This window comes from Asterias rubens, chromosome 7 (assembly GCF_902459465.1).
Source record: "Asterias rubens chromosome 7, eAstRub1.3, whole genome shotgun sequence".
NCBI classification, from domain to species: domain Eukaryota; kingdom Metazoa; phylum Echinodermata; class Asteroidea; order Forcipulatida; family Asteriidae; genus Asterias; species Asterias rubens.
This window is the reverse complement of record NC_047068.1, coordinates 21,408,810-21,433,607: the sequence shown is the minus strand read 5'-3', so window position 1 is coordinate 21,433,607 and position 24,798 is coordinate 21,408,810. Positions and strand designations below refer to the sequence as shown.

At 40.1% G+C, this 24,798-nt stretch overlaps 1 protein-coding gene across 1 annotated transcript; it reads right to left on the bottom strand.

Moving 5' to 3' along the window:
• Nucleotides 1-16,800: 16,800 nt before the first annotated feature.
• LOC117292702 (flocculation protein FLO11-like) lies at nucleotides 16,801-23,264 on the bottom strand. The gene is made up of 5 exons (XM_033774842.1): nucleotides 22,761-23,264; nucleotides 22,504-22,547; nucleotides 22,225-22,290; nucleotides 21,927-21,990; nucleotides 16,801-21,752 (listed from the first exon to the last, which is right to left on the bottom strand). The coding sequence occupies exons 1-5, from the start codon at nucleotides 22,827-22,829 to the stop codon at nucleotides 18,543-18,545; spliced, it is 3,453 nt and encodes a 1,150-aa protein (XP_033630733.1). The 5' UTR covers nucleotides 22,830-23,264; the 3' UTR covers nucleotides 16,801-18,542.
• Between the last annotated feature and the right edge of the window lie 1,534 nt (nucleotides 23,265-24,798).

The following is a 24,798-nucleotide window of genomic DNA, read 5'->3' as shown; positions in this document are numbered from 1 at the left end:
CGTCCCACTCACCCGCTTAAGGCTGACATCCCTACACGCCCATTCCGAAGACATTACCATGTCTTTGTTTGAAAAATGCATTCCAAATTCTAGAATTCATTTGTGGAGACGTTGATGTGTAAGTTGTTTTTATATAGGGGAGGTATTTTGTTGTTTGACAGAAATTTGTCACGAAAACAACGGACGGGAAAATATTTGTTAGGTTTCTGTAAGGCAGGAATTTTCATTCTGCTCTTGAGCCATCGCAGATTGTCCTTAGGAAAACAAATATAGCATGTAGAGAATAACAGTTAGTATTTTCGACATTCTAAAAAATTGCTTGGATTTGTGTTCCTTCAATTGACAAATCTTCAATGGCCTTACAGTTGAATATTTCCCATGACATAATTTGACTCTGTGCAAAGTTCTATGCATTGTACCATCAAAGGCACAAATCCTCAAATATTTCCTCTTTTGAAATTCTCAACAAAAGTAATCACAGAGAAAATGAATGATAGAGATGCAGTAGGCCTTTACTCAATTTTCATGAATTTAAATGGGAAAAACAAATCAACATTCGGGTATCTAATGGTGATCGCTGAGATAATCTCACATTCCAATATGTTCCTGTAATTATTGGTCATCTGCTTAAAACATTTGTAGACTTTATTCTCATTTTCACGTGTCAGGTCATATTGCCTCCTCATGAAAATGAGGTAATTTTTTCAGGCAAGTTGCAACTTACCGCTAAACTGGGCCCAATTAAAAAAAAACAGGGCAAAGTATATTTTGGCTTCAGGAACCGGTCGATTATTTCATTCCTGTATAAGTATATTTCACAGGTTAGTTTTTTGTATATTATTTCTATTAATGAGAATAATGTACAATAAACCCATGAAAATTTCATTTCAAAAGGTGGTAATGGGTTTTTGAGATCCGAAATTCCGGAGCCATTGTGTCCCCACAGAATTTTCCATTATTTTATAACACAATCTTGGAACCGTTACTGTCAGTATCGCTTTTCATATTCAAGATGTTTTGGATACCAACTGATATATTTTTCCATAACCACATTACTTCAAAATAATTATTGATTTACTATCGAAAGATGCTGTCCCTCTAACAAAACAAGTTTGTATTGCCATTGCCATTTTAAGAGCGACTACCAAACGAACTCTTATTGGTAATTTTTTGAGCAGTATCTTCACTTGGTGTATCCCATGATGTGCATTAAATAAACGTCAATTAAACGTCAAAGTTGAAAAAAAAAACCGAACACCCTTGTTGCATAAAATTGTGTGCTTTCATAGGAAAAGCCGCCCTGAAGCTTTCTCTGACTTTAATGTGGAAAAGCACCTCTAAACTGCATTTCTTCAAAGGTTTTTTTTCGGACAAGGTTTTATAATATCAACATCTATCCAGTGCCCTTAACACCTGCAGTTATCTTCTTGAATAATATTTTTTAAATCATACACTGTCTTCAATTAATGCCGTTCGTAAAAGTCAACTCTTTATCTCATACTAATCATACCCCGAATTTTCAAACTTTTCATTTTCGTATTTTTTTTAAGACATCAACTTTAGTCGTCGCTTTCTTGAGAATGTTTTTGTGTTTGTTTTTGCTTGTTTATTTACTTGTTGATGATGTGGTTGTGCTGGTAGGTATGTGTGAGGCGTGCAAGAGGTGAAGGTTGAAGGGCTTGGCAGAGAAGTGGTGCACGGAGAAGAATTTGGGTAGCGGCCCGCCAAGGTTTAGTGCCCATGACCTGACTCCCTTGGAGTGATAAAACCTGAGATCCAATATTTGAAACATTCACGAAAATGCACTTTGCTAGGGACGCCGAACAATAGACATATATTATATGTAAATAAATAAATAATAAACACAAAAATAAATAAATAAACAATTGTCTAGCGATGTACTTCAAATTCAGGACATTTGTGTTGTTGTTCAACTGCAATTTAACGAATGCATTGTTTGCATTTTTAGTTTTGTAGTGAACATTCAAATCGGGAGTCACAAGATCCTTCGAGTTTAAAACAAAATATTGGCGGTTGGTTACCCGTTTGACTATAGAGAGAGGGGAAGTTACGGCGTTTGACGGACGGTACAAATAAGGGAATTAATGTGTGATGAAGAGGTTTTCAACTAGTGGTTTAATCCCAACGAGGCCTGGTTCTTGGTAATTTTACCGAGACGAAGTCGAGGTAAATTATCAAGAACCAGGCCTATAGGCGGGTTTAAACCACTAGTTGAAAACCGATTCAACACACTTTGATTCCCATTAATACCTTTTCGGTCAAAAACATCAACACTTTTTGGTCAAAAAGTAACATAAATGCAATTTTTTTTAATTGTTCAATGATTTCTTTCAACACAACACCCCTCCAGCTATGAAATGGTAAAGCCCTCCGCCGCGTCGCGCGTATCGCGTGATGTGGCACAACTGTTTCAGCCGTTGTTCTCGACCAATAGGAATGAAGAAACTGTCTTATAAGAACAGGTGCAAGCTCGCGTGTCACGCCCATGTTTCAACACTTTTTACTGGTCATAAACAAAGGTTTATACACACCCACGTGACGCGCTCTCCACCAATAGGAATAGCGAAACTGTCTGAGGTATTTATGAATTATGGCTTATGAAGAGCTTATCCTTTTACAACCTCAAATTTACATTTAAAAAAAAAACACAGAAAAGAACAATTAGGCCTCCAACTTTCAGACTTTGATTTGAAAGTGTGGAAACGGTCTCAAAATGTTATTAAGACAGGGTGAGATACGATCGAACCCCATCACAAACAAAATTCACTTTTCCAATATAACAAAAGTTTTATACGAATAGTCCAGATTGAACTTTGCGTTCTAGGGTCTATATTCGCTCTTATTAAACTGTGTTTCAAAGTAACTTTCACTGCACACTATCGAAATTGTTCAGGTGCTCGATTGTCTTTAAAAAGCTTTTATTGTGTTCTTGTATTTCCAGTTTTATTTGGTTGTTAATATATGGCGTTACTTCTCAATCTGCTGAATTTTTTTTTACACATTTAGCGCTAAAAAAAGAACCTAGATGGGTTATTAACCCAGATGAGCCCTTCAGCTCTTCAAATGTGTAGAAAATGACCAGCCCCTTAGCCTAACCGCCGTAAACCCCCATATGAGAACGCTCTTATTTGAAACAGGTTATCGCCAACGCGATATGTATTTTGTTGTCTGTTTTTTAACAAGGTCGCACAAAACTCTTCAAAATCTCATAGCGACTTTGTAGAGCGGTTAATGATATCACCAGAATCTTATCAATGTAGAAACCATTCATGTCTGGGGGTTAAGGTTAATGTTTTGGGGGTGTATTCTGAGACCAGCACGGCTTTTATAGACGGGACGGTACATTGACTTTGGGGAAAATCCGTTCGAAACTCTGGTAATTTATTCAGTGAAAAAACAAGTAAATGAAGTCATTACAAACTAAATATCCTTCAGAATGTGAGTGTGATATCGACTAACAACCATCCCACGATCCCCACATTGCTTTTACTTTGGTTTCTTTATGAAAAGAGATTTTTTTTAAACACAAATCACAGGAATAAAAATACATGAGAAAATAGAATTAGCTGTTGCAAACAACTTACTTCGAGTCTTTCTCGAAGGCTTATTTAATGACAACACAACAAATATCACAGGGAGTTTGTTGTAAAACCACATATTGGGCAACGCCTATATTGCTGCGGGGTGAACAGTGAGCGCAAAAAGAAGGAATTTTCTCTTCCGAAGAAAAAGAAGAAAACAAATTCAACCCGACACCGAATCCTGACTGAATTTAACCCCCTACCGATCCCAGAAACGCAACCAGAGCCTGTCCCAACTACTGGCTATTGCACCAACCCATGAACGAAAATTGAAAACTTGCCAAGTAAAATATGACTAAACAGTAACGTGCTAGTTTCGATACACATAGAAACTTCACGTGGAAAACCATCAATGAATGAGTTTAGTAACGTCGAGTTTGCGCAAAATTCTATAATTTTTATTAGAGGGAGTTCGGTGTGTGTTTTTTCCCAGGGCTAGGGGGAACCCGGTGCAAGATCACCAAGGCCCAGTGCTGTGCACGTTGGTATGCAGAGGCCACCACGCATGGTTGGGTGGTTTGGGTCAAAAGTGCGGGCTGAGTGGCGGCTCTGCGAGGGGTCACGGCTAGGGGAGCACGCAAGCTTTCACACGGCACGTCCTTAGCGGCTGAGACGGTCCTGACAACCCGAGCCCGTTCGCGGCCCGTGTGATTACACACAGCAGCGCGCTGAACAGTTGACAGTTTCTAAAAAAGAAAAATCATAATAATGACCTAGTGTGGTGCAATTCAACGCATTTAGCACATAAAGAGAACCATGTACAATGTTCATATTAATAGCTTCACTTTGAAAAGAAGAGCACAATGTTTATTCACGACAGACTACGGTCAAAACGAGGGCAGCCTTTTTTAGAGGATTTTTCTTTTTGGCGCATATTTTGGGGGTTCAATGAAACATGACTGTCGTAAAAAACCTTGTGTCAATGTTAATTATGATGATAAACTCTGAGGGTCAGCATGGATTGGGGACCTTAGCGTTAAAGGTAATGCTAGCACCCAACATTGAACATATCAATATTTGGTTTTTCGGTGACACCATGGTGTGTAAACCAGGTAGATCTGTTCTTTTGAGGTCCTTTCTTGCTTTATATTCTACTACCACGGAGCAGATTTTCGGAACTCGGGGAAACTTTTCAGTTCTGAAAAGAACTGTCCTGCCTATTCCCACCTGCTATACTTAAGCTTAAATGGATCGAGGGGACTTCTCGTTATAAACTCGTTCATTATCGTGGAGTGTGTTAATAACTTGTCTCAACGTTTCGACTTTAGCTTGATCGTAGTCTTCGTCGGGACCTCACCATGCAATGGCTTAAATCCCATATAAATATTTGATATCAATATTATCTATAAACAAAAGTGATGCAAAATTGACTGTGGTGTATCATGGAGCAATAAACTCAATGGGTGTATAAAGTTGGTCTTATGTGTATAAAGACAAACAGCAGTCCAACAAATCTGCTGAAGGCGTTTACATCTTAAAGGCACTGGCCACTGTTGGTAATTACTTAAAATAAATGTTCGCATAAAAAGATACTTCGTAACAAGAAAGGGAGAGCTGTTGAAAGAAGACGGGTAGTACCTTTAATAATCTTTAAATTCCGTCCGAAAACTTGAACTCATCAATGAAACTTCCAAATCAAATCGTAACGAGCATTTCGGGAAAGGTTATCAGATAATTTTAGTCCTACATCTCTAAGCCTTGTTTTTCTGGAGTTACCGTATAGGCCTAATGCCTGCAGTATAAAGTGAGTAACTTCAAATTACTCTCTCTCTTTAAAGGAGGGAACTGAACGGCTCCCAGTGGATTTAAGTTCAGGAAGCGCAAATTGTAGAGTTGTTATGCTATCAGGGTTGATCAAAAAAGCTGAGAAAATCTCACTGTTTTTTTTCTCCTGAAGGTTAACACGCGAGCCACTATGTTATTCCTCATTGCTAAAACCGTAATTTCCTCTTTTATCAAACTGATTTTTGGTGACTCTATTGTTTTGAGTTCTTGAGGCCCCTAATAATTTGAAGACAATTGGACAGTTGGTCCCTGAGCCTCGTCTCTTCCTCTTGACTATAGTTTATAAACACGGCTATATGCAGCCATGAAGTGTCCCTTTCAGTGTTTAAATTGATAGGCCTATCCTTCTCAAATATAATTACATAATTTTGGAATGACAGCTAGAAATTAAAATAAAGGCAGCAAAATCTGGTTTGTGCGCAACGTCACCTGTAATGCTTATGTTTAGGCTACGTCTGAGAATCTTTACACCAAAAAACAGCAACAACGACGACAACGACAACAGCAGCAGCAAGTCAACAACAACAACAACAACAACAACAACAACAACAACAATACCAACAAACCATCAAACCATCAACAACAGCAGTAGCAAGAACAACAACAACAACGATGACGACAAGTAAGCAATAGCAACAACAAACATTTCACACCATTATTCCGCACAATGCTCCTATATCCGTTAAATTCGAAAATGAAGTTTCCCGAAGGGTTTTAGGAGATAAAATTGGTTAATCTGTGTGAGCGGTTTCCCATGTTTCTTGTCTAGAATAAAACTATAAAAAAAACTACTGTAATATTTAATATTTCCTTTGGGAATAAGTATTTTTGTTTATTGCCTTTCTCTTGATGTGTGTGGGACCTGAGAACTCGGTGTTTCCCGAGTCCTTTGGGGAAACATGTTAGCTACATACCTCAACCTTGAAAGTGAGATATATTTCTTATATCACAATGGGTTTTAAAATAGTATAACCCCAGAATAGCATGAGAAAAATGGCATTACACGATGGCTTGAGGCAAAATCAGCGAGGCACACGACAAACTCATTGTTCCTTCAGATACTTCTGCACATTGAACACCCATCATCGATGTCCACAATACAGGTTGTTTCTCGTAAATTGTAAAGGGTTTGCTTCGAAGTTTGTGGTTCCTCCGAACCATCCCGTGTTGAACCCTTTAAAGGCACTTGACATTATTGGTAATTACTCAAAATAATTGTTAGCATATAAGTTTACTTGGTAAGGAGCAATAGCACAAATCATTGTGAGAAACGGCCCCCTCTGAAGGAAAGTAATTTTTGAGAAAAGAGGTAAATATTAAACTACTTCATGCAGGCCTGAAGCCCTTTTATTTATAGGCATGTCTGATAGCATACACTTGCAACAAGGGTGTTTTTCTTTCATTATTCGCTTGCAACTTCGACGACCAAATTGAGTCCGAATGTTTACAGATTTATTATTCTATGCATAAATTGTGACACACCAAGTGAGAATACTGGTCTTTGACAATTACCAAACGTGTCCAGTGCCTTTAAACATGAGGGATTGTTGGAAATTACACACGATTATTTCTCTCCGCTCGACACTGATGGATCGCTCTTCCCCGAGCTGAGCGTGTCAAGTCAGGGGCAGAGAGGGGGTAGACCTCGGTAGGGTCAGTCCGGGTCACACGGCACCCCGCCCATCCGGAGAAAATCAACAAGCTTGTGTACCGTCTACTATAGGCCTTTATACATACACACCGAACCGGGGGGAGTCTTCAGATCATGGTCATGGGGGTTACACATGTATTTCTTGGGGATCAAACACGGTGGCCCTGCGTAATAAAAAACCATTGCAACTAGTGCTTTCCTTAGATTACAAATCATGGTGTGGTCCTGTCTATTACAGCGGCTTTGGCTATTGCCAGACAGCGTTAGTTTAACATTAAGCCATCAGCCACAGCCACAGCCACCTGTGAAATACATTTACATCTTGACAATTTGTTTCTGCTAAGCTACGGTAATGTGCTCATCGTTAAGCGGCTCTATGACATTGGACCCCGGAGGTGAAACAAGGCTGGTAACCTCACCTATATCTGAAAGCATTATAGAAAAACCGATGCATTTCAAATTAAATGTGTAACTAATTTATTTCCCCACTTCAAGTCTAGGCCTATCCTATAAGCTTACATGCCCGTATTCATTCCATCTCTTTTTTTTATAGCACAATGCAGAAAGTAGTACATTATTTATCACGGTGACACATACACAAAAAACACCGAAAATTAACACACATTGCGTTAATACAGGGATGCAAGTTCAACCTGCAAATTGAAGCATCAATTTGTCGAGGGGTATTTCTACAAACAGAACACAAGGCCTGTCAACTAGGTTTTTATTCTGACGATGACTAGCAAGCGAGTCGAAATATTGAGACCAATTTAGAACTCACTCCGCGGCAGTGAAGCTAATAACGAGAAGTCCCCTCAATCCACTAAAGCTAAAGTATATAGTCCAGCCGATTTACTATCCGGGAGTATAGATTTTTAGTTAAAAAGCAGGACAGTTCTTTTCAGAAACGAGAAGTCTCCCCACTTACGAAAATGTACTCTGCAGTAAGACAAGTTCTCAAAAGAACATAATCTCTGGCAATAGATACACACATGGTGGTACCGCAAACAAAAAACAGGTCTCACATGTTTATTTATATCGCCGTGGATAGTCTAGTAAAAATGCCCGGAAAGACGGTTCGTTTGACGGCCGGGATTGGCACAGGCCGGTACGCCCCAGACACTCCTGAGCTTAAATACCCGGACATTCATCAACTGAATAATATTGACCAAAAACGTTATTTTTCACGAGATTTTATTTCTGACCACATTACTTTTAAAATACAACAATCTTGCGACCAACACTTTTTGAAAAATGAACAGTATATGCACATGTCATTGACGGAGAAAGAACGCAATTGAAAGACAAACGTGAAGCGCAACAAAGACTCAGACAGGAAGCAACCCTAATCCTAAACCTGCCACAAATATTTGCAACAGAAAACACGAATACTACACAAGAAAAGGGAGTAAATAGTGTCCCTTCTGTGTTTTCCGAAGTTCTCCAGCTATGTTATGAAACTTGGCAACAATCTATATTTCACCAGGTCCTATGGTGTCATACATAGTTGGTGTCAATAAAGGGCAAGTTTTTTTGTCTAGTTATTTTTTTGCCAAGTAGATAGGTTAAAATAGTATTTCCCCCTCAGTCCCCGTATTGGTTTCCCTTAAATGCAATAACACGACGTGACTTGACATTGTATTCGGCCTTCTTTGGGACAATGATGAGGCATGATTGATGATTCCATAGTATTTTTTTTTGCCTGAAAATTTAAAAATGATCTAGTTTGAACCCTCTAAAACATAAACTCAAAGATGGCTGCCAGATATATAGTGCATTCATTTTACACAATCACTTGACACACCAGGACAGTTTCTTGGAAAACAAAAAATCCAAACTGAAGTTTTTTTTTTTTTTTTTTTTTTTAAATTGCTTGACCCAAGGCGATCCAGAAAAGTTGTAATAGTACAAACAACTTTACACGGGGGCTGGATAAAATAATCACAAAACAAGACAGCATTTAGGCCTAGGGTGAAGCAAGAGCTTGCCTTCAAAGCATGCAAATCAAAATACAAATACTGGTTCTCCTCATGGACATAACAGCCAATACTGTTCACCCCGATAGCCAGTAGGTTTGGTTACAATAGAGGAGATACACCCAAGATGGGTGGAAGATACAAATCTAGCGACTCAGCGATTGATGTGCCTTCATGATAAGGACATCTTAGCATTTTTGTCAGATGAAGATGTTGAGCACGATGCTCGGAGGAGCTTGGGGATGATTACCGTCGAGATGGACGTAAACATGAACAGTAATGGGTGGCTGAGGGAATAAGCCGTTTTGAGATAATGGAGGACATGATACTATATACTACTGGTTTTGGGTAAATCTGTCTGATGTACACCCAAACCACACAGTGCACTCCTATACAAGCAACCATAACTCATGATCAGCACTGGTTTTTTTTTAGACATTGTTGTTCTGTTGAATTGAACGAACATGGAAGACTGAAATATGACATCATGCTCAAGATAAACTCAGATGAATGGCGCCTGCAAAAGGACTGTGTCTTATATAATGAACACCACGAGACCATAGATGAAGATGGAGTAAAGTCTCATCATAAAGGGTCTGGGTGCTTAGTGTACAACACAAAACACAAACATCTACAGATTTACATTAAACTTAGCTGCCCTTAAAATATTATTTGCTGAGGCGCTGTAGTTTTTGAGAAATGAGTAAATCAATTTCAGGAGTATAATGTTTGTCTTATGAGACGACAATTATTTTAGAATGTACAACCATGGAGGAAGAAATGGTACAACGCATTTACGCGACCCTCCTGAAAGCATTGCTCTGTGATTTTCATTTCTTTTTCTCAAAAACTTGACAACTATTGAGGCCGCACTTTATACAAGTAAATTTGATTACATACCTTGACAGTGAGTAGGATTCATGTCATGGCAAAAAAACTTGATAAACAAAAGGTATCAAATTCTTATCGGTAAAAAGGCGCGACTGTTCACTTTCGTGAATTAAGCGTACACATACTTTTTAACACACAATTTTAGAGCCACGGTTAACAAGACCTTTATCATAACCTGCTATACGCAAACAAAATCATTACTTTTTTATTTTAGTGAAGCTACACTCTGATCAAAAAAAAAGAAAGGTCGTAAATCTTCGGTCATGTTTTTGTTGACGACATTTTACAAGATTCTGCGATTCAAAACATGTTTACAGCCTCAGAAACAACCTCCTGTTACCCCAAGGGACAAAACTAGCCTTCGACCGTAGATTATAGCCCGCTACAATGAACCGCTTCTAATTAAAGAATAACTTAGATAAGCAGACTAGGAGAGCAGTATAAAGTTCCAAGGAATTTAACAATAATTACGAACGAATTACGTCAAACATGTTGACGTTTTTTCGTTTACACTTTTTGTTTCTAGTCGTGTTTGTATGTGAGGGTGGGTGGGGGGTCCCATACGACGGTAAAATAACATAATGTGTTGGATTTGTCTGGCGGGCCTCAATTTGTAGCAGAATAAAGACCTGATTGTCCTATTCATTCAGACAGTTAAAAAGGTTTTTATCTTAAAAAATAAAGGGGAGTCCCAAAACACGTTATAAAAGTCTTCTTTAAGCAATTAATGTATTGAGCCTTTGATGTAATTAAATGTTTTCTGTTCTGTTTAGTTAAACGGTTTGTTTATGTCTTGTTGGGTCAACGAAACCGGGGATGATTCCTCAAAGAGTTACAGGCAGTGGACATAACCGGTGAAAATGTGAGCTCAAATTGGTCGTCGTAGTTGCGAGATAAAAATTAAAGAAAAACACCCTTGTCACACGAAGTTGGGTGCTTTCAGATGCTTAATTTTGAGACCTGTAAATCTAATTCTGAGGTCTCTAAATCAAATTCGTGGAAAATTACCTCTTTCTCGAAAACTACGTTACTTCAGAGGGAGCTGTTCCTCACAATATTTTATACTATCAACCTCTCCCCATTACTCGTAATCAAAAAAGATTTTATGATAATAATAATTTTGAGTAATTACCAACAGTTTCCACTGCCTTTAAAGCCATTATACACTTTCGGTAAACAGTATTGTCCAAGTACCACACTTCGTGTATCACAACTTATATACAAAACAACAAACCTGCGAAAATTTAGGCTCAATCGGTCATCGGAGTCCGGAGAAAATAATGGGAAAACCCACTCTTGTTTCCGCACGTTTCGCCGTGTCATGACATGTGTTTAAAACAAATCCGTAATTCTCGCTAACGAGAATTGATATTGTTTTAATGTTTTCTCAAAAAGTAAAGCATTTAATGGAATAATATTTCAAGAGAAGTCATTCACTATTACCTTCTGTAAACCCTGTAAATTATTTGTAAATCTGTGAACTTTTTTTTTCTGTACTGAAAGTGTATAATGGCTTTAAAATAAGAGTGACTACCAAGTGTAACATCCTCTTTAAGTTACATCAAAGTAACAATAAGACCAACCTGTTTCGCTGTTAATCAAGATCGGCATGGTTTTTACATGATTTGGCAGACCATTGACAATCACTCAAACAGTGCCCGGGCATTATAATGTACCACCACTCCAGGGAGTTATACACGCTTTAACGTTCCGTGTGTAAAAAAAAAGGAAAAATACATCATTTGAAACATCACTAAAATAAACTCCTCATGAAATATGCACATACTGACATTTCAACCAAAAGCGCGTATAGAAGAGGCGAGAGTTTACATCTTGGAAAAAAAAGATGTTGTGTTAGTATCTAGGGCGGTTCGCTGCACGAGGGGAATTCTGGCTTGAAATTTAACTAAAAAGGGAAATAATACAATTAGATATGTACATGTATCTCATATATAGAAATTATAATACATTTAAATCAGTGTGTATCGTAAAAATTAATACTCGGTGAGAAATGTTATGTGTACTGCATATTGCTATGTTTTTATACAGCAAAGTGTATATAATTTATTTGAAATTTTCTTTAATTTATTCTTCTTGTCATAGGGAGATAGGCTACTTAATTTTTCCAATCATATCGTGTATATTTTATTTGAAATTTCCTTCTATTTGTTATGTTTAATCCAGAGGAGATATGCTACATGTTCATTGCGAGCCTTTTATTTGTATCATCATGCATTTCAAAATTATATCACTGAACATAAATGTTTTTTTTTTTTTCACAAGTTACTATATACAAGAATTAACACTTATTGTACATGCTACAATACTGGGGGAAAAAAACCCCCAAATTTTACGGTAGAATTTCGCCTGATTATCTTGACAAAATATAGTCCCCTTTTACAAGGAACAAGCAGCCATTTTTGAGAGCCTTTTTTGAGATTTGAAATAGGAGATGGCATCCAGTATAGCACGGCTGAGGTCTGGAATTGTTGGATGACACGACTTGTGTACAGAGGCGGAATTAGGTTACTTTAAATTTCATCATTAATTTGAACAGGACATTTTAAATAGTTTAGATATCGTGGATTTGATTCCTGGAACTAGATTATTAATTTTGAAAAATAAAAATATTCTGGTTATTCGGGATAACAGACACAAACAAATCGGGTTCTATCAATATTCCCCCAAATTATCCTAAAGTCAAACATAATATCAAATCAAACCGAGATTTGGTTGAAATGATTATCATACACTTTTGTTTCATTTGTACTTTAAAAATGCTTGTACTGCTAAGAAGTGAAGTAACAAACAGTGTAAATAGCTACAAAACAAGGTAATTAAGTGACCCATCACCCCATCCCCATCACCCTTTCATTTCATCACCCTTTCATGATATTGCGATTACTGAATCTACAATGACCACTCCAGAATTTTTTCTGTGCGATGTGCTACCACCCCAAATGACAACTTCTTTAAATGTTGTTTTGGTGTAAATATATACATCCTTCCTTCTGAAGAGCTGGGACTGTAAACAGTAAAGCCAATCGTTACATCATCTGCATGCCACGATTTGCTATAGTTAAGGAACAACATTCTCCTGTTCTAAAATTGTGACATCTTCACTGTGACATCACTACTAGGTCACACTGGAGGTTAATTTTCCCCATACATAGATTAGTGATATATCACGAGACAATTCCATGACAACTCTTCACATGTACAACACAGCTTTCTTCAAGAGGGAATTATACATCATTAGCCCTTTGGGTTTGTGGACATTTCTATATTACACAAGATTCCAACAAGCATGAGAAAAAAATGGCGACCGTCGCTATAGCTTCATATAACAAGCTCATTCTCACTGAGCCCTGTTACCTGTTTATGTAAATGCTTTGAAGTATGTTGTCGCTGAAATACAGGACAACATTCTTGAAGTGGGAAGTACAACTCATTAGCCTTTTGGATTATATATTGCACAACATGCATAGAGAACGATGTGTTATGGCTAAAACTAAGACTCAAAATCACAAACAAATTGGCAACCGTCGCATAGCTTCACGAAACAAACTCATTCTTACTGTAGGCCCCATACCAGCCTTTCATAATCATGCATATTATATAATAATAATAAAAAATCGCTGAACATACAGGACAACTTTTCTACAAATGATAGTTAGAAGAGAGTTAACACTTATTGTCCTTGGCAAAATACAGAGAAAACAATAATTAAATTTATGGTGGAATTTCGTCTTATTATCATTACAATTATTATTATTTTGTCATAGAGCAAGTAGCAATTCTCCAAGAGCAATCTTTGAGAATTAAAAAAAGAGATGGTGTACAAACTGTCCGTACATAAGGCGACTGATGTCTGGAATGGTACAATGGCCAAAATTAAAACTGCAAAAGCACAAAATGGCGACCGTCGCCACATAGCTTCATGAAACCATGGAGGTAGAATTAACAAACTCATTCTTACTTGAGAGAAATTATAACATCTTCTGTTAAAGCGAACTCTTGAGTTATTAATAAGCGCTACTTTCGAACACACGGCGATTGCTAAACAAATCATGATTGTACAACGAGATGGTCGTCCTATTTATCTTAAGACAAAAATAAAATGGGAAAAAACCCCAATCATTTTGACACACTTTCAGCGCTGTTAAACATACTATCTATAGGCTCACACTCGAGTCTCACACTCTGGCCAATTCAGTCATTCAAACTCTCCCTTCAGTCTCTGGTCTTCAACTGGCTAGAGGTTTGTATAGCTCAAATATAATGCTTCACAATAATAGCTTTTGTCGGTTTCGCAACCAAACACCGTCGAGTCTTAGTCAACAATAACACCCGCGCTCTATGCGCAAAAAAAAGATCCCATAGTTGCTGAACACTTTCTGGAAATACACAAGCCTTTATTCATCGAGAGGGAGAGAGCACGAAAGATAGACCGTCCACCTAATCTTTTTAATATATTCTGTTGTATGGACCACAGATGATATATTACTACGTATACAATCTTTTCAGCTGTTGTTCATGGCACGTCATATCGAAAACGCAGCCAGTGAAAAGGCAATGTTCTCTTTTTTGCGTTGTTCAGAGAGCAGATAACACTGAGTTTTTAACGTTAGGCTTTACGGGGTTTTCTTTTAACAGAAGGCCGGGCATAATGTCAGCGTGTCGTGACCGCCCTTTTGACCCGTGTACGCTCGCGGCTCTCACGGTCTGGCTTGCACCAGCGGTATCGGTATCTCTCGGACTTATTATAACAAACCAATCCCAACTTGGGCAGTGGTTGACACAGGAATGACGAAGTAACACTGAGCTTTAAAAAACCCATCAGCTATGCAAATATTGAGAGCACGTGTTTTAAAAAGGTGTGCTTTACATGTTAGAGATCCTGAGTTTGGAGTATAAATTGGCTTTGATGCACACATACATGTGTTTTATACATACTGTATAATGTATCACTGTAAACTGATGCTTATGTATACCATCATTCTGTGAGAATAGGTTTGCCTGAGGTGTTGGTCTTTATTTCCCTCGGGGGGGGGGGGGGGGGGGGGGTTGGCACGACTGAAGTAAGTTTCTGTGCACGTTAATTTATTCCTCGATAGGAACCTTCAAAAGTAAAGCGACAACCAGACTGCCACAACAACCAGACAGGCCATGGATGCCATTGCCTCCGCTACCCCTGGTCTGTGGCTTTGGTGCCCTCCAGAAGTTTCCCAATGACTTTTAGATTTTCCAATGGAAGTGCCCTTTGCAAAAAGAAAATGGCCTTACCCTTCCAACTTGTTCTAAGATGAATTTCTTAGCCTGACCAAAACCACAACAACAAAGATAACAATATCAAAAACAACAACAACAACACAATCAAAAACAGCACCACAAATAAAGCTTACGAAGCTCAGACTGTTAATATTTTTACAGAAAATGCTCAAACGACATCAAATTTTATCAAATAATACATTTTTTCCCGAAAAATTGTATTGTTTTTGTCATGCAGCTGTCTTAAGCGCAATTGATTGATTGGCGCTATATAATGTCTTCTGATTAATTGATTGATTGATTGATTGATTGAACGAAACAATGTGCACATAATTAGAGAACACGTCAAAACAAATTTTTCCACAACATGTTTTTATTCAGTTGATTTTTATAACATTGCTGCAATTTCATTACATACACAGGTATTGAATATACTTTGCTACTTGACGTCGTAAACAAATAAAAATGCATTTTTTTAAAAGCACAACTCAGAGTTCTACGTATAAACGAGTTTAGACATGTTATCACACAAAAAATTTTTCAAATATTAAATACAAATGCAAAAACAAATATAAAAAATACAAATAATAATTTAAACAAATAAATAAAGTATATGTTGATTTTTAAATTCTAGCAACATTAAACACTCGTTACTTCAATCTGAACAATTTCACAAAGGTCTGTGTATTACTCAACGTACAAAATGTGTGCGACTTACAAAACTAAACATTTCTTGCGCAAACTTTCAACAGAAATACATTTGCATAACGCCAAAATAAGTGTCAGCAACGATAAACAAGGCAACGTGAGAACGTTTTAGACAATTTTTGATAGGTTGTGAAACTACCTCCCCCCTTTGGAGAACATCAAATCACAGAACAAAACTATCAGAAAGCAATTTACTCCAATGGCATCCAGTTTGCAATGTGGGTTTCCCCTTCTCCAACTTTTCTTGTGGATGCTTTTAACCTATTATTCTGATATCATCATATGACATTAAACATAATTTGTTTCCTCAAATTTCTGAAACAGCTATAGGCCCCCCTATGATGGCATAACCACAGTTTTCATGTTTTGAAATGAAGACGACCAAAACAGCCATGACCAATTGCAAACCTTTTTAATGAACCACTATTCAGACAAGAATATAATAACTCTTTTCGAACTAACTGTTTTGGAACTCAGTTATTATCATCGAAGTAGTATTATTGCCTCCCAATTAAAATAAATAAATAAACACAGTATTTGTGATGTTCAGCTGACTTAGGCCGTGTCCAAAATTAGCGGCTACAGTCATGACTACGGCTATGGCTTTCCGCATAATCATGCATTGAGGTATGGGGCGTCCTTGGCAACAGCCTTAGCATCAGCCACATATGTAGTCGCCAACTTGGATACGGCCTTACTTTAAGGAGGTAATTCACAAAACGGTCTGATAGACTCGTCCTGCAACTGTGTAATGTCGGGTTAATTCACAACAATCCAGCGCAGCTTTACGATTGTAAATAAATGCTATAGACCTTTATCACGCTGTCACCATATTGGTCATGTTCCCTGTTTCCACAAACAGTAATGAATGCTAACACTCATTGCGCAAATCTGGCACCAGACTATTGTTTCGTCCAGCCTCAGTTTGGTTACAATGAGTTGGAATGGAGTAAAATCAAGATGGCCACACCGTGATAAAGGTCTATAGGGAAGGTATTGTCCATTAATCAACATTGTATCACATTAATGCTCAGCAAACATCAACACAAACATTTTTATATATATAGCTTTTTCAACTGTTTTTTAAAAGGCTATATCATACAACCATATATAGACATCTATTATGTATTTTTTTACTATTCATATAACATATACAACATTATTATCTTTTCTAGAAGAAGGTGGCGTCGAATTATCATAATTTATATACCATCTGATTTTTAAAAGACTTGATTAATACAAAACATGTTGCGACAAACCAGAGTGCAAAAAAAACAGAACATGACGACTTGTTTTTCTTCTAATTTACGTCCAGAACTAAGATACACATATCTACATTTCTGGACGACTGAAATTCTTTTCATCTTCTCAAAATGACGATTAACACAAATACAAAACAACATACATTTTTCTACTTGCACTATTTTATAGTGCACGTTGATTTTTTTTCCTTTTTTTTTCTTACACACAAGATGAATTACTAATCAAGATAATTTCCGCGCCATATTTGTTGGTTCGTGCTAAAAACAACTATGGCGGTGATTACAATGTTTTGCGGTAAAAAAGGAGAATTTTAAGAGTGAGTACTGATTATAAATCATTCAGCTTACATATCTTTACAAAATTGTTAAACAAGTTCTCCCAAAGACATGAACAGCTAACATAATACCCATGTAGTCAGCACATGGAAGTGGATATTGCTGACTGTGTATAGGGAAGCAGGCGATAGCTTTCAGCCCCTTCAAGGGGTCTTGGTCCTTTCGGTAGGACACAAAACTCGATATCCACAGATTTACATTAAACTCACACAGTTTGAAGATAATAATGGTTGAAAGCTTACCTTTACATGTTGCTTACTGGGGTGCTGTAGTTTTTGAGCAATGAGTAAAAACAAGCCCCGAAAATTATTTTAGCATGTAAAACGTATTTCCGTGACATTGTTTTACTTATTTATAAAAAACTACAGCACCTAAGAAAGTAACAAATTTGATGGGAAGCCTTCTACCATCATTATCTTCAAACTGTGTAAGTTTAATGTAAATCAGTGGACATTGTGTTTTGTGTTACGAAAAGTACCCCACTCCTTTAACATTGACTTGTATACTTAAATAGCAAAATGCAGTGTGGGATAAAATTGTGCAGTGTTAACCATCCCTTTGGTTATTATGCGTGTAAGTGAGAAGTGTGCATGTGTACAGCAGCAGCACGCTGAGTGAGTCTCAATAGTAGTGTTACATCCAGATATATTTCACATGATTATAATATTACAAGTCTATAAGCTTTTTTAATATACAGCATTAACGCGTTTTATGTTTACATTAATTATAACCGGCCCCCATGCCATTCATTGTTTCAACAAAACGGCTGGTTAACCCTCCAATGCGTGTTGGCAATAGAGAAAGTCATTTTGTTTACACAGCGCGTGCTCTTTGTACAATCGTTATGTACTGCTCAAAAAATGTATTGTTTTATCTCTCAGGTGTTATGTACACAATCTGTTGTGATTTATTTGTTAAGGCGTCAGCCTGCCTAACATTGATGTGTTACATACTCTATTTTGTTTTCGCGCGGTTTTTTCCCCCTCTTACTTTACTATGCTGTATAATTTGAACAGAATTATTCCCAGACTGTCACGTAACGCCCCTTGGGCAAAATCCATCACGTACAGCTCTGGAAAAATCCCTCTGGTGTATAACTCTCTCTGACTGTAATCGTAAAATTCCTGGCCGTGACGTCAGTCACCACGATGTAATCGAGATTGTGATGTCGAGCCGGGGTCCAGATTCGATGGGTAGGGGGAGGGGAGGGGTACGGCTTGGGTTTCGAATGTTGCTTAGACGAGTCGCTGTTCTTCATTTTGGTGGAGGCTTCTGCAGGAATTGATGACGGAGTTGGGACACGGTTGACGCTCAGATCGAGGGGTACATTCGGGTCATGCTGAGGGGCTCGGGGCAGCGTTGCTCGGGCTGATGGCTGACCTACTTTCTTGCTCTGACATTTTGGTGGAGTCACCTTTCGGGGCTGCTGTGGTGACTGGATGTTGTCGTTATTGGACGGGCGACTGCTAACATGCGCAGGGTAGCCGCTTGTAAGTAACAGCGAGCTATCCCGGATCGGGGCCCGTTTAGGAATCTGTGTTACTGTTGAGTTGGGTTTCCCACCCGGGCTCACCAGTCGGTCACTGTGATTGAGTTTTTCAGAAGTCAACTGTTTTGGGGGAATGGGCGCCTTTTCCCAATTTGGGGTTTTCAGTGATGCGGGCGGTCTTTTACATGCAGGCGCTCCAGCACCAGGAATGGATGGTCGTTCGGAATTGGGCGTTCTCGGGGAGCTGGGCGATTTCGCAGAGGAGGGTGGTCTTTCCGTGGGTATTTGTTTATTAGATATGGGTAACCTCACCAGTAGAGATGGCTTCGACGTGTCGTACAGTTTTTTGGCCGATGGTGTAGGTATTTGTGGCCTCTCGTCACTGGGTGGCTTTCCAGTTTGTAGGGTGTGTTTAGGTAGGTGTGCCGGCTTTGCAGCGGGCGGTCTATCCGGGTAACTTATTGTTTTTGTGGCAATTGGCGGCCTCTGTACAATGTGTGGATTCTTCTGCTCTGTGACTCGGTCGGGCGTGGTGGGCGTTTTCTTTACAACGGTACTTTTCCCATTAGAGTTGGGCGGGGAGACGCAACTCACAGTAAGTTTTTTAATAGGTGGAGATTTCTTCAACTTTTCACTTTCCATGGATGATGACGTGATTTTTGGACTTTTTGCACAGATCTGTTTGGTTGAAATGTAAAGTTTCTCGCAACTGTTGGGCGATGAACCGTTGGTGAGAGTTAACACAGGCACCGCCTCTGATACAGGTGAGCGCCCATAGTTTGGTGGTTTTTCAGTAATGAGCGGGGCTTCAGAAGAAATTGACCTTTCTGATTTTGAATGTTTTTCAGACGCAGTGACTGGAGGCTTGTCTGACGTGGGCGCGGTTTTTGATGTGAGTGTAGTCTTTGATGAGGGCGATGTTTTTGATGTGGGTGTGGTCTTTGATGTGGGCGAGGTTTTTGATGTGGGTGTGGTCTTTAATGTGGGCGAAGTTTTTGATGTGAGTGTCGTCTTTGATGTGGGTACAGATATCTGTACTAAATTCCTCTCTGGCTCTCTGGGAGGTGATTTAGAAACGGACAGTTTCTCTGAAGTGGGAGGTCTCTCTATAATGGGCGTTTTCTTCGAAGACGTGGGTGGGTTTTCTGAAGTGGGCGGTCCCTCCGGAGTGGGCGGGGATTCAGACAGACGGATGTGAGGCTTCTGGGAAGTAGGCGACCTCTCTGGGGAGGGCGTGGTTTCAGATGGACGACATGTAGGCATCTGTGTGATTGGTGGTTTCTCAGAAGTGGGCGTGGCTTTGGGCGTAGTTTCAGAGATGCGTACAGGAGAACGTTGAGGAGTGGTTGATTTCGGTGAAGTGGGTGGTCTCACGGGTGAAGTGGGCTGTCTCACTTTGGATTTTTCAGACGGTGAGGGCCGTTCGGCTTGAGCCGATCTATCAAGACCGTTTGCCCGATCGGGCTTGGGCGACTTCTCGGATGGGATTGTTTTACCGGGGCTTACACACTGGACTACGGTTGATTTCTTCGAAGAGTTCGGCGACAGTGGGGACGTGGTTATCCTGATGGAAATTTTATTGGCGTCACATTCGGAAATTCTTGCAAAGTTCGGTGATAATTCCGCGGTTAGTAATTTCTTCGGGGAGTGTGGTGCTTTGGTTGGACTTTTAGTAGACGTATGTTCGCTTGTGGACGATGAATTGGTCTTTATGGTGCACTGTGTTGATGTGTCGGTTGGAGTTTTCGACGATGGAGATAGAGAATTGTCCACGGTCGTGAGGGCACCTAGAGATTTATCGGCAATGTGAAGAATGGCAAGGGGTTTTTCAGACGATTTCTTGACGGGGGAGAGAAGTCTTTTCTCCGGCGACTGCTTTACTGGAATCGCGGTGGAATTCGAATCACTGTCGTTAAAATCCCAGACTGTGGAATCAATTATTTTGGCAGCAGCCGAAGGAGGAGGAGGAAGAATAGATTTCTTCTTTTTGCGTGATTTCTTCTTATCCTTTGTTGGGGTTTTGTGGACTTTCTTGAGTAGGAGGAGGCCCTCTTCCGTCTGATCAGAAGAGCGACGATGATGACGTCGGTGCTTCTTCTTGTGTTTCTTTTTCCCGCGTTTCTCGCCGTTGACTCTCTTCTCCTTCGAAATCGACGAGGACTCTTTCCTTTTTTTGGATTTGGTCTTCTCTCTTCTGCGCTTCTTTATTTTTCGCAGCAGCCCAGTCAGCTCCTCTTTCGGTGGTTTAATTCCCTTGGCATGTTTGAGTTTTTTCGAGGACTTAGTCCGGTGTTTTGATTTAATCACCGAGGAGCCATGTTTTAAATCCCGTACGCCGTTCGTCGTCTGCTGCTCATCCGGGTCACTTTTTGATTTTCCCGCCAAAACTGTCGTCACACCCTGGTTGCTATGGTTACTCGGCTGCTGCTTCACCAGAGGTATCTCATCTGATCCGTTGATGAGAATTGATGGAGGTCTTTGTTTATCAGCAGTCAGGGTGAAAGTTTTCTTAGTGAGGGGCTCTTCATCATCATCACCACCGTCGTCGGTTGTGGAGTCATCCTCCGCCACGCTGCCCGGTGTAGTCCCGCCGGTATCCAGGGAGTTTCCACCCGTGCCATTGGTCGCCCTGCCGGTCGCCGAGTCTTTGTTCCCGGTAGCTGTCGGCTGATCGCCCGCCTGGGCCGAGGCGTTTCCTGCTGCCGCCGTGGTAGTATTATTATTCTCCGTTGGCTCAGGTTTAGGTTCCGCATTTCTTAACAATCCAGTCCCCGAACGAATCTGAAATATGAAAAGAAAGCACTCTTTATGCCCACTTCATTCGTAAATTATATCAAATTTCAATTCATTATCATATTTCGGGGACGGTTCAATTCATTCGCAAAGGGCGGGGTTTTCATCGAGAAGTTGTGTTGGTTTTATAGGTCGGAGAAAACAACGAAATGTCATTCTTACGTCTAAGAGGGGCCTCTTTCTCTTACGTCCTCTCTGCCCGGCAGGAGAAGCCAACTCTCTGCGCCTAGAACGGGTTCAAAAAATAAAGAGAGAATAATATAACAGTGAGTGTCGATCGACAAAACGGGATTGAAATTTCCAACGGCAGTAGTGCTCCCCATTGCGAGCACGTACGCACAGCCATATTGACATGATGTGGAACTCATTATGTACGGGCACGTACACACGTAGTATGCAAAAAAAGGAGAGCCACTAGGCGCATAAATACATAGTGCGGGGCGATGTGTGCTTTACTTACCTGTCTTCATAACCATCCACGAGGCGCTTGTCCAGTATATTCGTCTCTGGTTCCCATGTACTGTACCTATAGGGACATGGGTGAACGGGATGAAATCATTAATAAAAGCCAAATGCACATGTCCTATCGAATACTGAACCAGTAAATACATCTAATTCCCATGGAATATTTCAAAAACCGAATAAGGAACCAGTAAACACCTATAATTCAAATGGAATATTCAAATGAATACTGAGGGGGATTTATACAGTGAGCCGTGCAGTGAATTCAAATACTTACTTTACTGACCAGCCTTTCCACTTGACGAGATATTCCGGCTTGCCCTGTGTTAGATAAATACAAAAGAACGTAAGGGTGAATTAGTCGTCTCCCATGTATTATAGCGCGCATGTATTATGCGGCGCTGGCTGTAGCTAGCGGATAAGATTGCCCACTCTCCTCTATCCACTTCTCTCGGCTGGCTGTCACAGCTAGCAGAGAGACGATTGCTATTCATCATACAATATGGTCGTGGATAGTTGCTGTGATATACTTGCCTTACGAGTTCTCCGATTTAGTAGCGATTCCGCGGCGTAAACACTCTCTCCAATCTCAGACAACTCCATATTGGCGGGAAGGAACAATCACACAGACTGGTTTTAGAAGATGATGTTGTCGTTGAAAGTCGAACAGCTACCGTCTTGTGTTGTGTCTTGTCCCCTTCCGTGGGTTAGCAGTACAGCGGTCCAATCACCCTGCGTCTAAACCTCGCTGATAAACCCTACTGGCATGCGCTAGCGCTGCACAGATCAACAAGGTCGTTGAATTTATCTGGGTGTGTGCCTAAGCTAGCCATACAGCAAACGCGATTGCAAAAGCCATAGAGCGCATGCAATACACAGCGGTTGGGTAGTGTATTGCGCGCCACACAGTGTGTTATGTACTGTATGAGTGAACGAGACTACAGTACGAGTCAGCCTTGATGGTGCTTGTGTGCAGTGAGAGGCTAGCCCGATGTTATTGGCCCGTTGCACCGTTGAAATGGAATCAACCAGCCTGGTCGGTCGGTGCACAGCACGATCTGGCCCCTAGCCCTAATGCGCTGACGCTTATTAATGGCTAGTCGTTGTGCGTGTTGATGGACTGCACTGCCGCGATGGAATTCGATATTTTTTTTTCTCCTCTCGTCGTACAGACCTCTCACTCTATGTTTTATTTCTGCCCGCGTCCCCATACGGGCATTCACTCGAGTGAATTTTCCCCGGCCTCGCCAGCCAGCCAGCCAGTAATATTAACGAGGGTCTCTCTGCACACTTACACACTAACACCACGCCAGGGTGTAATGCTACAGTGTCAGCTGTGTGCATGCTCATTTTCATTTCACTACACCTGTGTTTTTCACTGTAGACGGAGACCAAAAAAGAGAGGGAAAAAATGACAAGGGGGCGAGTACACGCGGCGGGGTTCACGCTACCGCCTACGGCTAGCGTATGGTAGAAAGAACCGCCTGGAGACGACCAGAGAATTAGATGGTGAAATGAACGGCTCTAAATCCTTTACAATTGACGGTGTATATCGTCTTGTATCCGCGCTCACCGTCAGTCTAGCGCTATTCCACAGTCTCTCTTAATTCCAGCTCCGCATAATAATTCACATATTGGGTAACGAGAAGCGGAAATGGATAAATTCATGTGACGTAAGCAATTATTCTGACGCGACGGCGGATGCAGTTAATTTGCGGAGAAAACCCTTCCGATAAAAAATATTAGCTGAGCGTGTGAAGGGGGGAAGAGACGGCCATTGGAAAAAACAAACACTGAGTTGTTGGTGCAATAAGGGAAATTGGATAACAAAACACGGCATGCTAAAAAACAATACACCATAAGCCATCAATCAAAATAAATGTTGTATAAAAACCCGCGTTCGTTTGTTCAGGGATAAATTTCGAAACGTCCATCATAAATGGGTTACGACTTATTTCACCAATCACCCTAAATTATATGCAGATATTTGGTTAAAGATTTACATTCAAAGCAGAAAGTAAATTCCCACTCGAGTTCACTTGAGTTGGACCCCGAACAAACAGATAAATGTATTTCCACTCGCTTGATTACATTTACTGGTCGTCAACTGTGCAAAAAACTGGGGGGGGGGGGCAACGAAAACAAGTTCAGGAAAACAACAAAATGTACGAATTGGAGATTTAGTTATTTGAGGCGACAGCAAGGTCAACTGAACCACGCCACTGTTCCCACTTCAGAGCTCCCTTGATTAAACTATACCCATCAACGGACACGTGTGAAGTTAGAAACCAAATTACAGCAAACAAACCAACGCGGTCAAAACAACCCTCGCGACCCCGCGGCCGCCCCTCTCTACTGGCCGCGTATCACACGGTGGTATATTTACGTTTCCCCCCACGCCGCCCCATCCCATGACACGGTGACTGAACCCGCATTGTACATTTCCGGTGATGCAGTGCAGTACAATCAAGTCATGATCCTCAGATAGTGAATTGGGTTCGGCAAGCCCCGCACTGTTTATGCCGAACCGGCCTAGAAAGAAAACCAGGGGAGAGAAAGAAAAAAAATATCC

Coding starts and splice junctions, on each gene's coding strand:
- LOC117292702 (XM_033774842.1), bottom strand. CDS start 22,829: ATGGAGTTGTCTGAGATTGGAGAGAGTGTTTACGCCGCGGAATCGCTA. Junction 22,548..22,760: donor TAAATCGGAGAACTCGTAAG/GCAAGTATATCA, acceptor TATCTAACACAG/GGCAAGCCGGAATATCTCGT. Junction 21,753..21,926: donor GAAAGAGGCCCCTCTTAGAC/GTAAGAATGACA, acceptor TTCATATTTCAG/ATTCGTTCGGGGACTGGATT.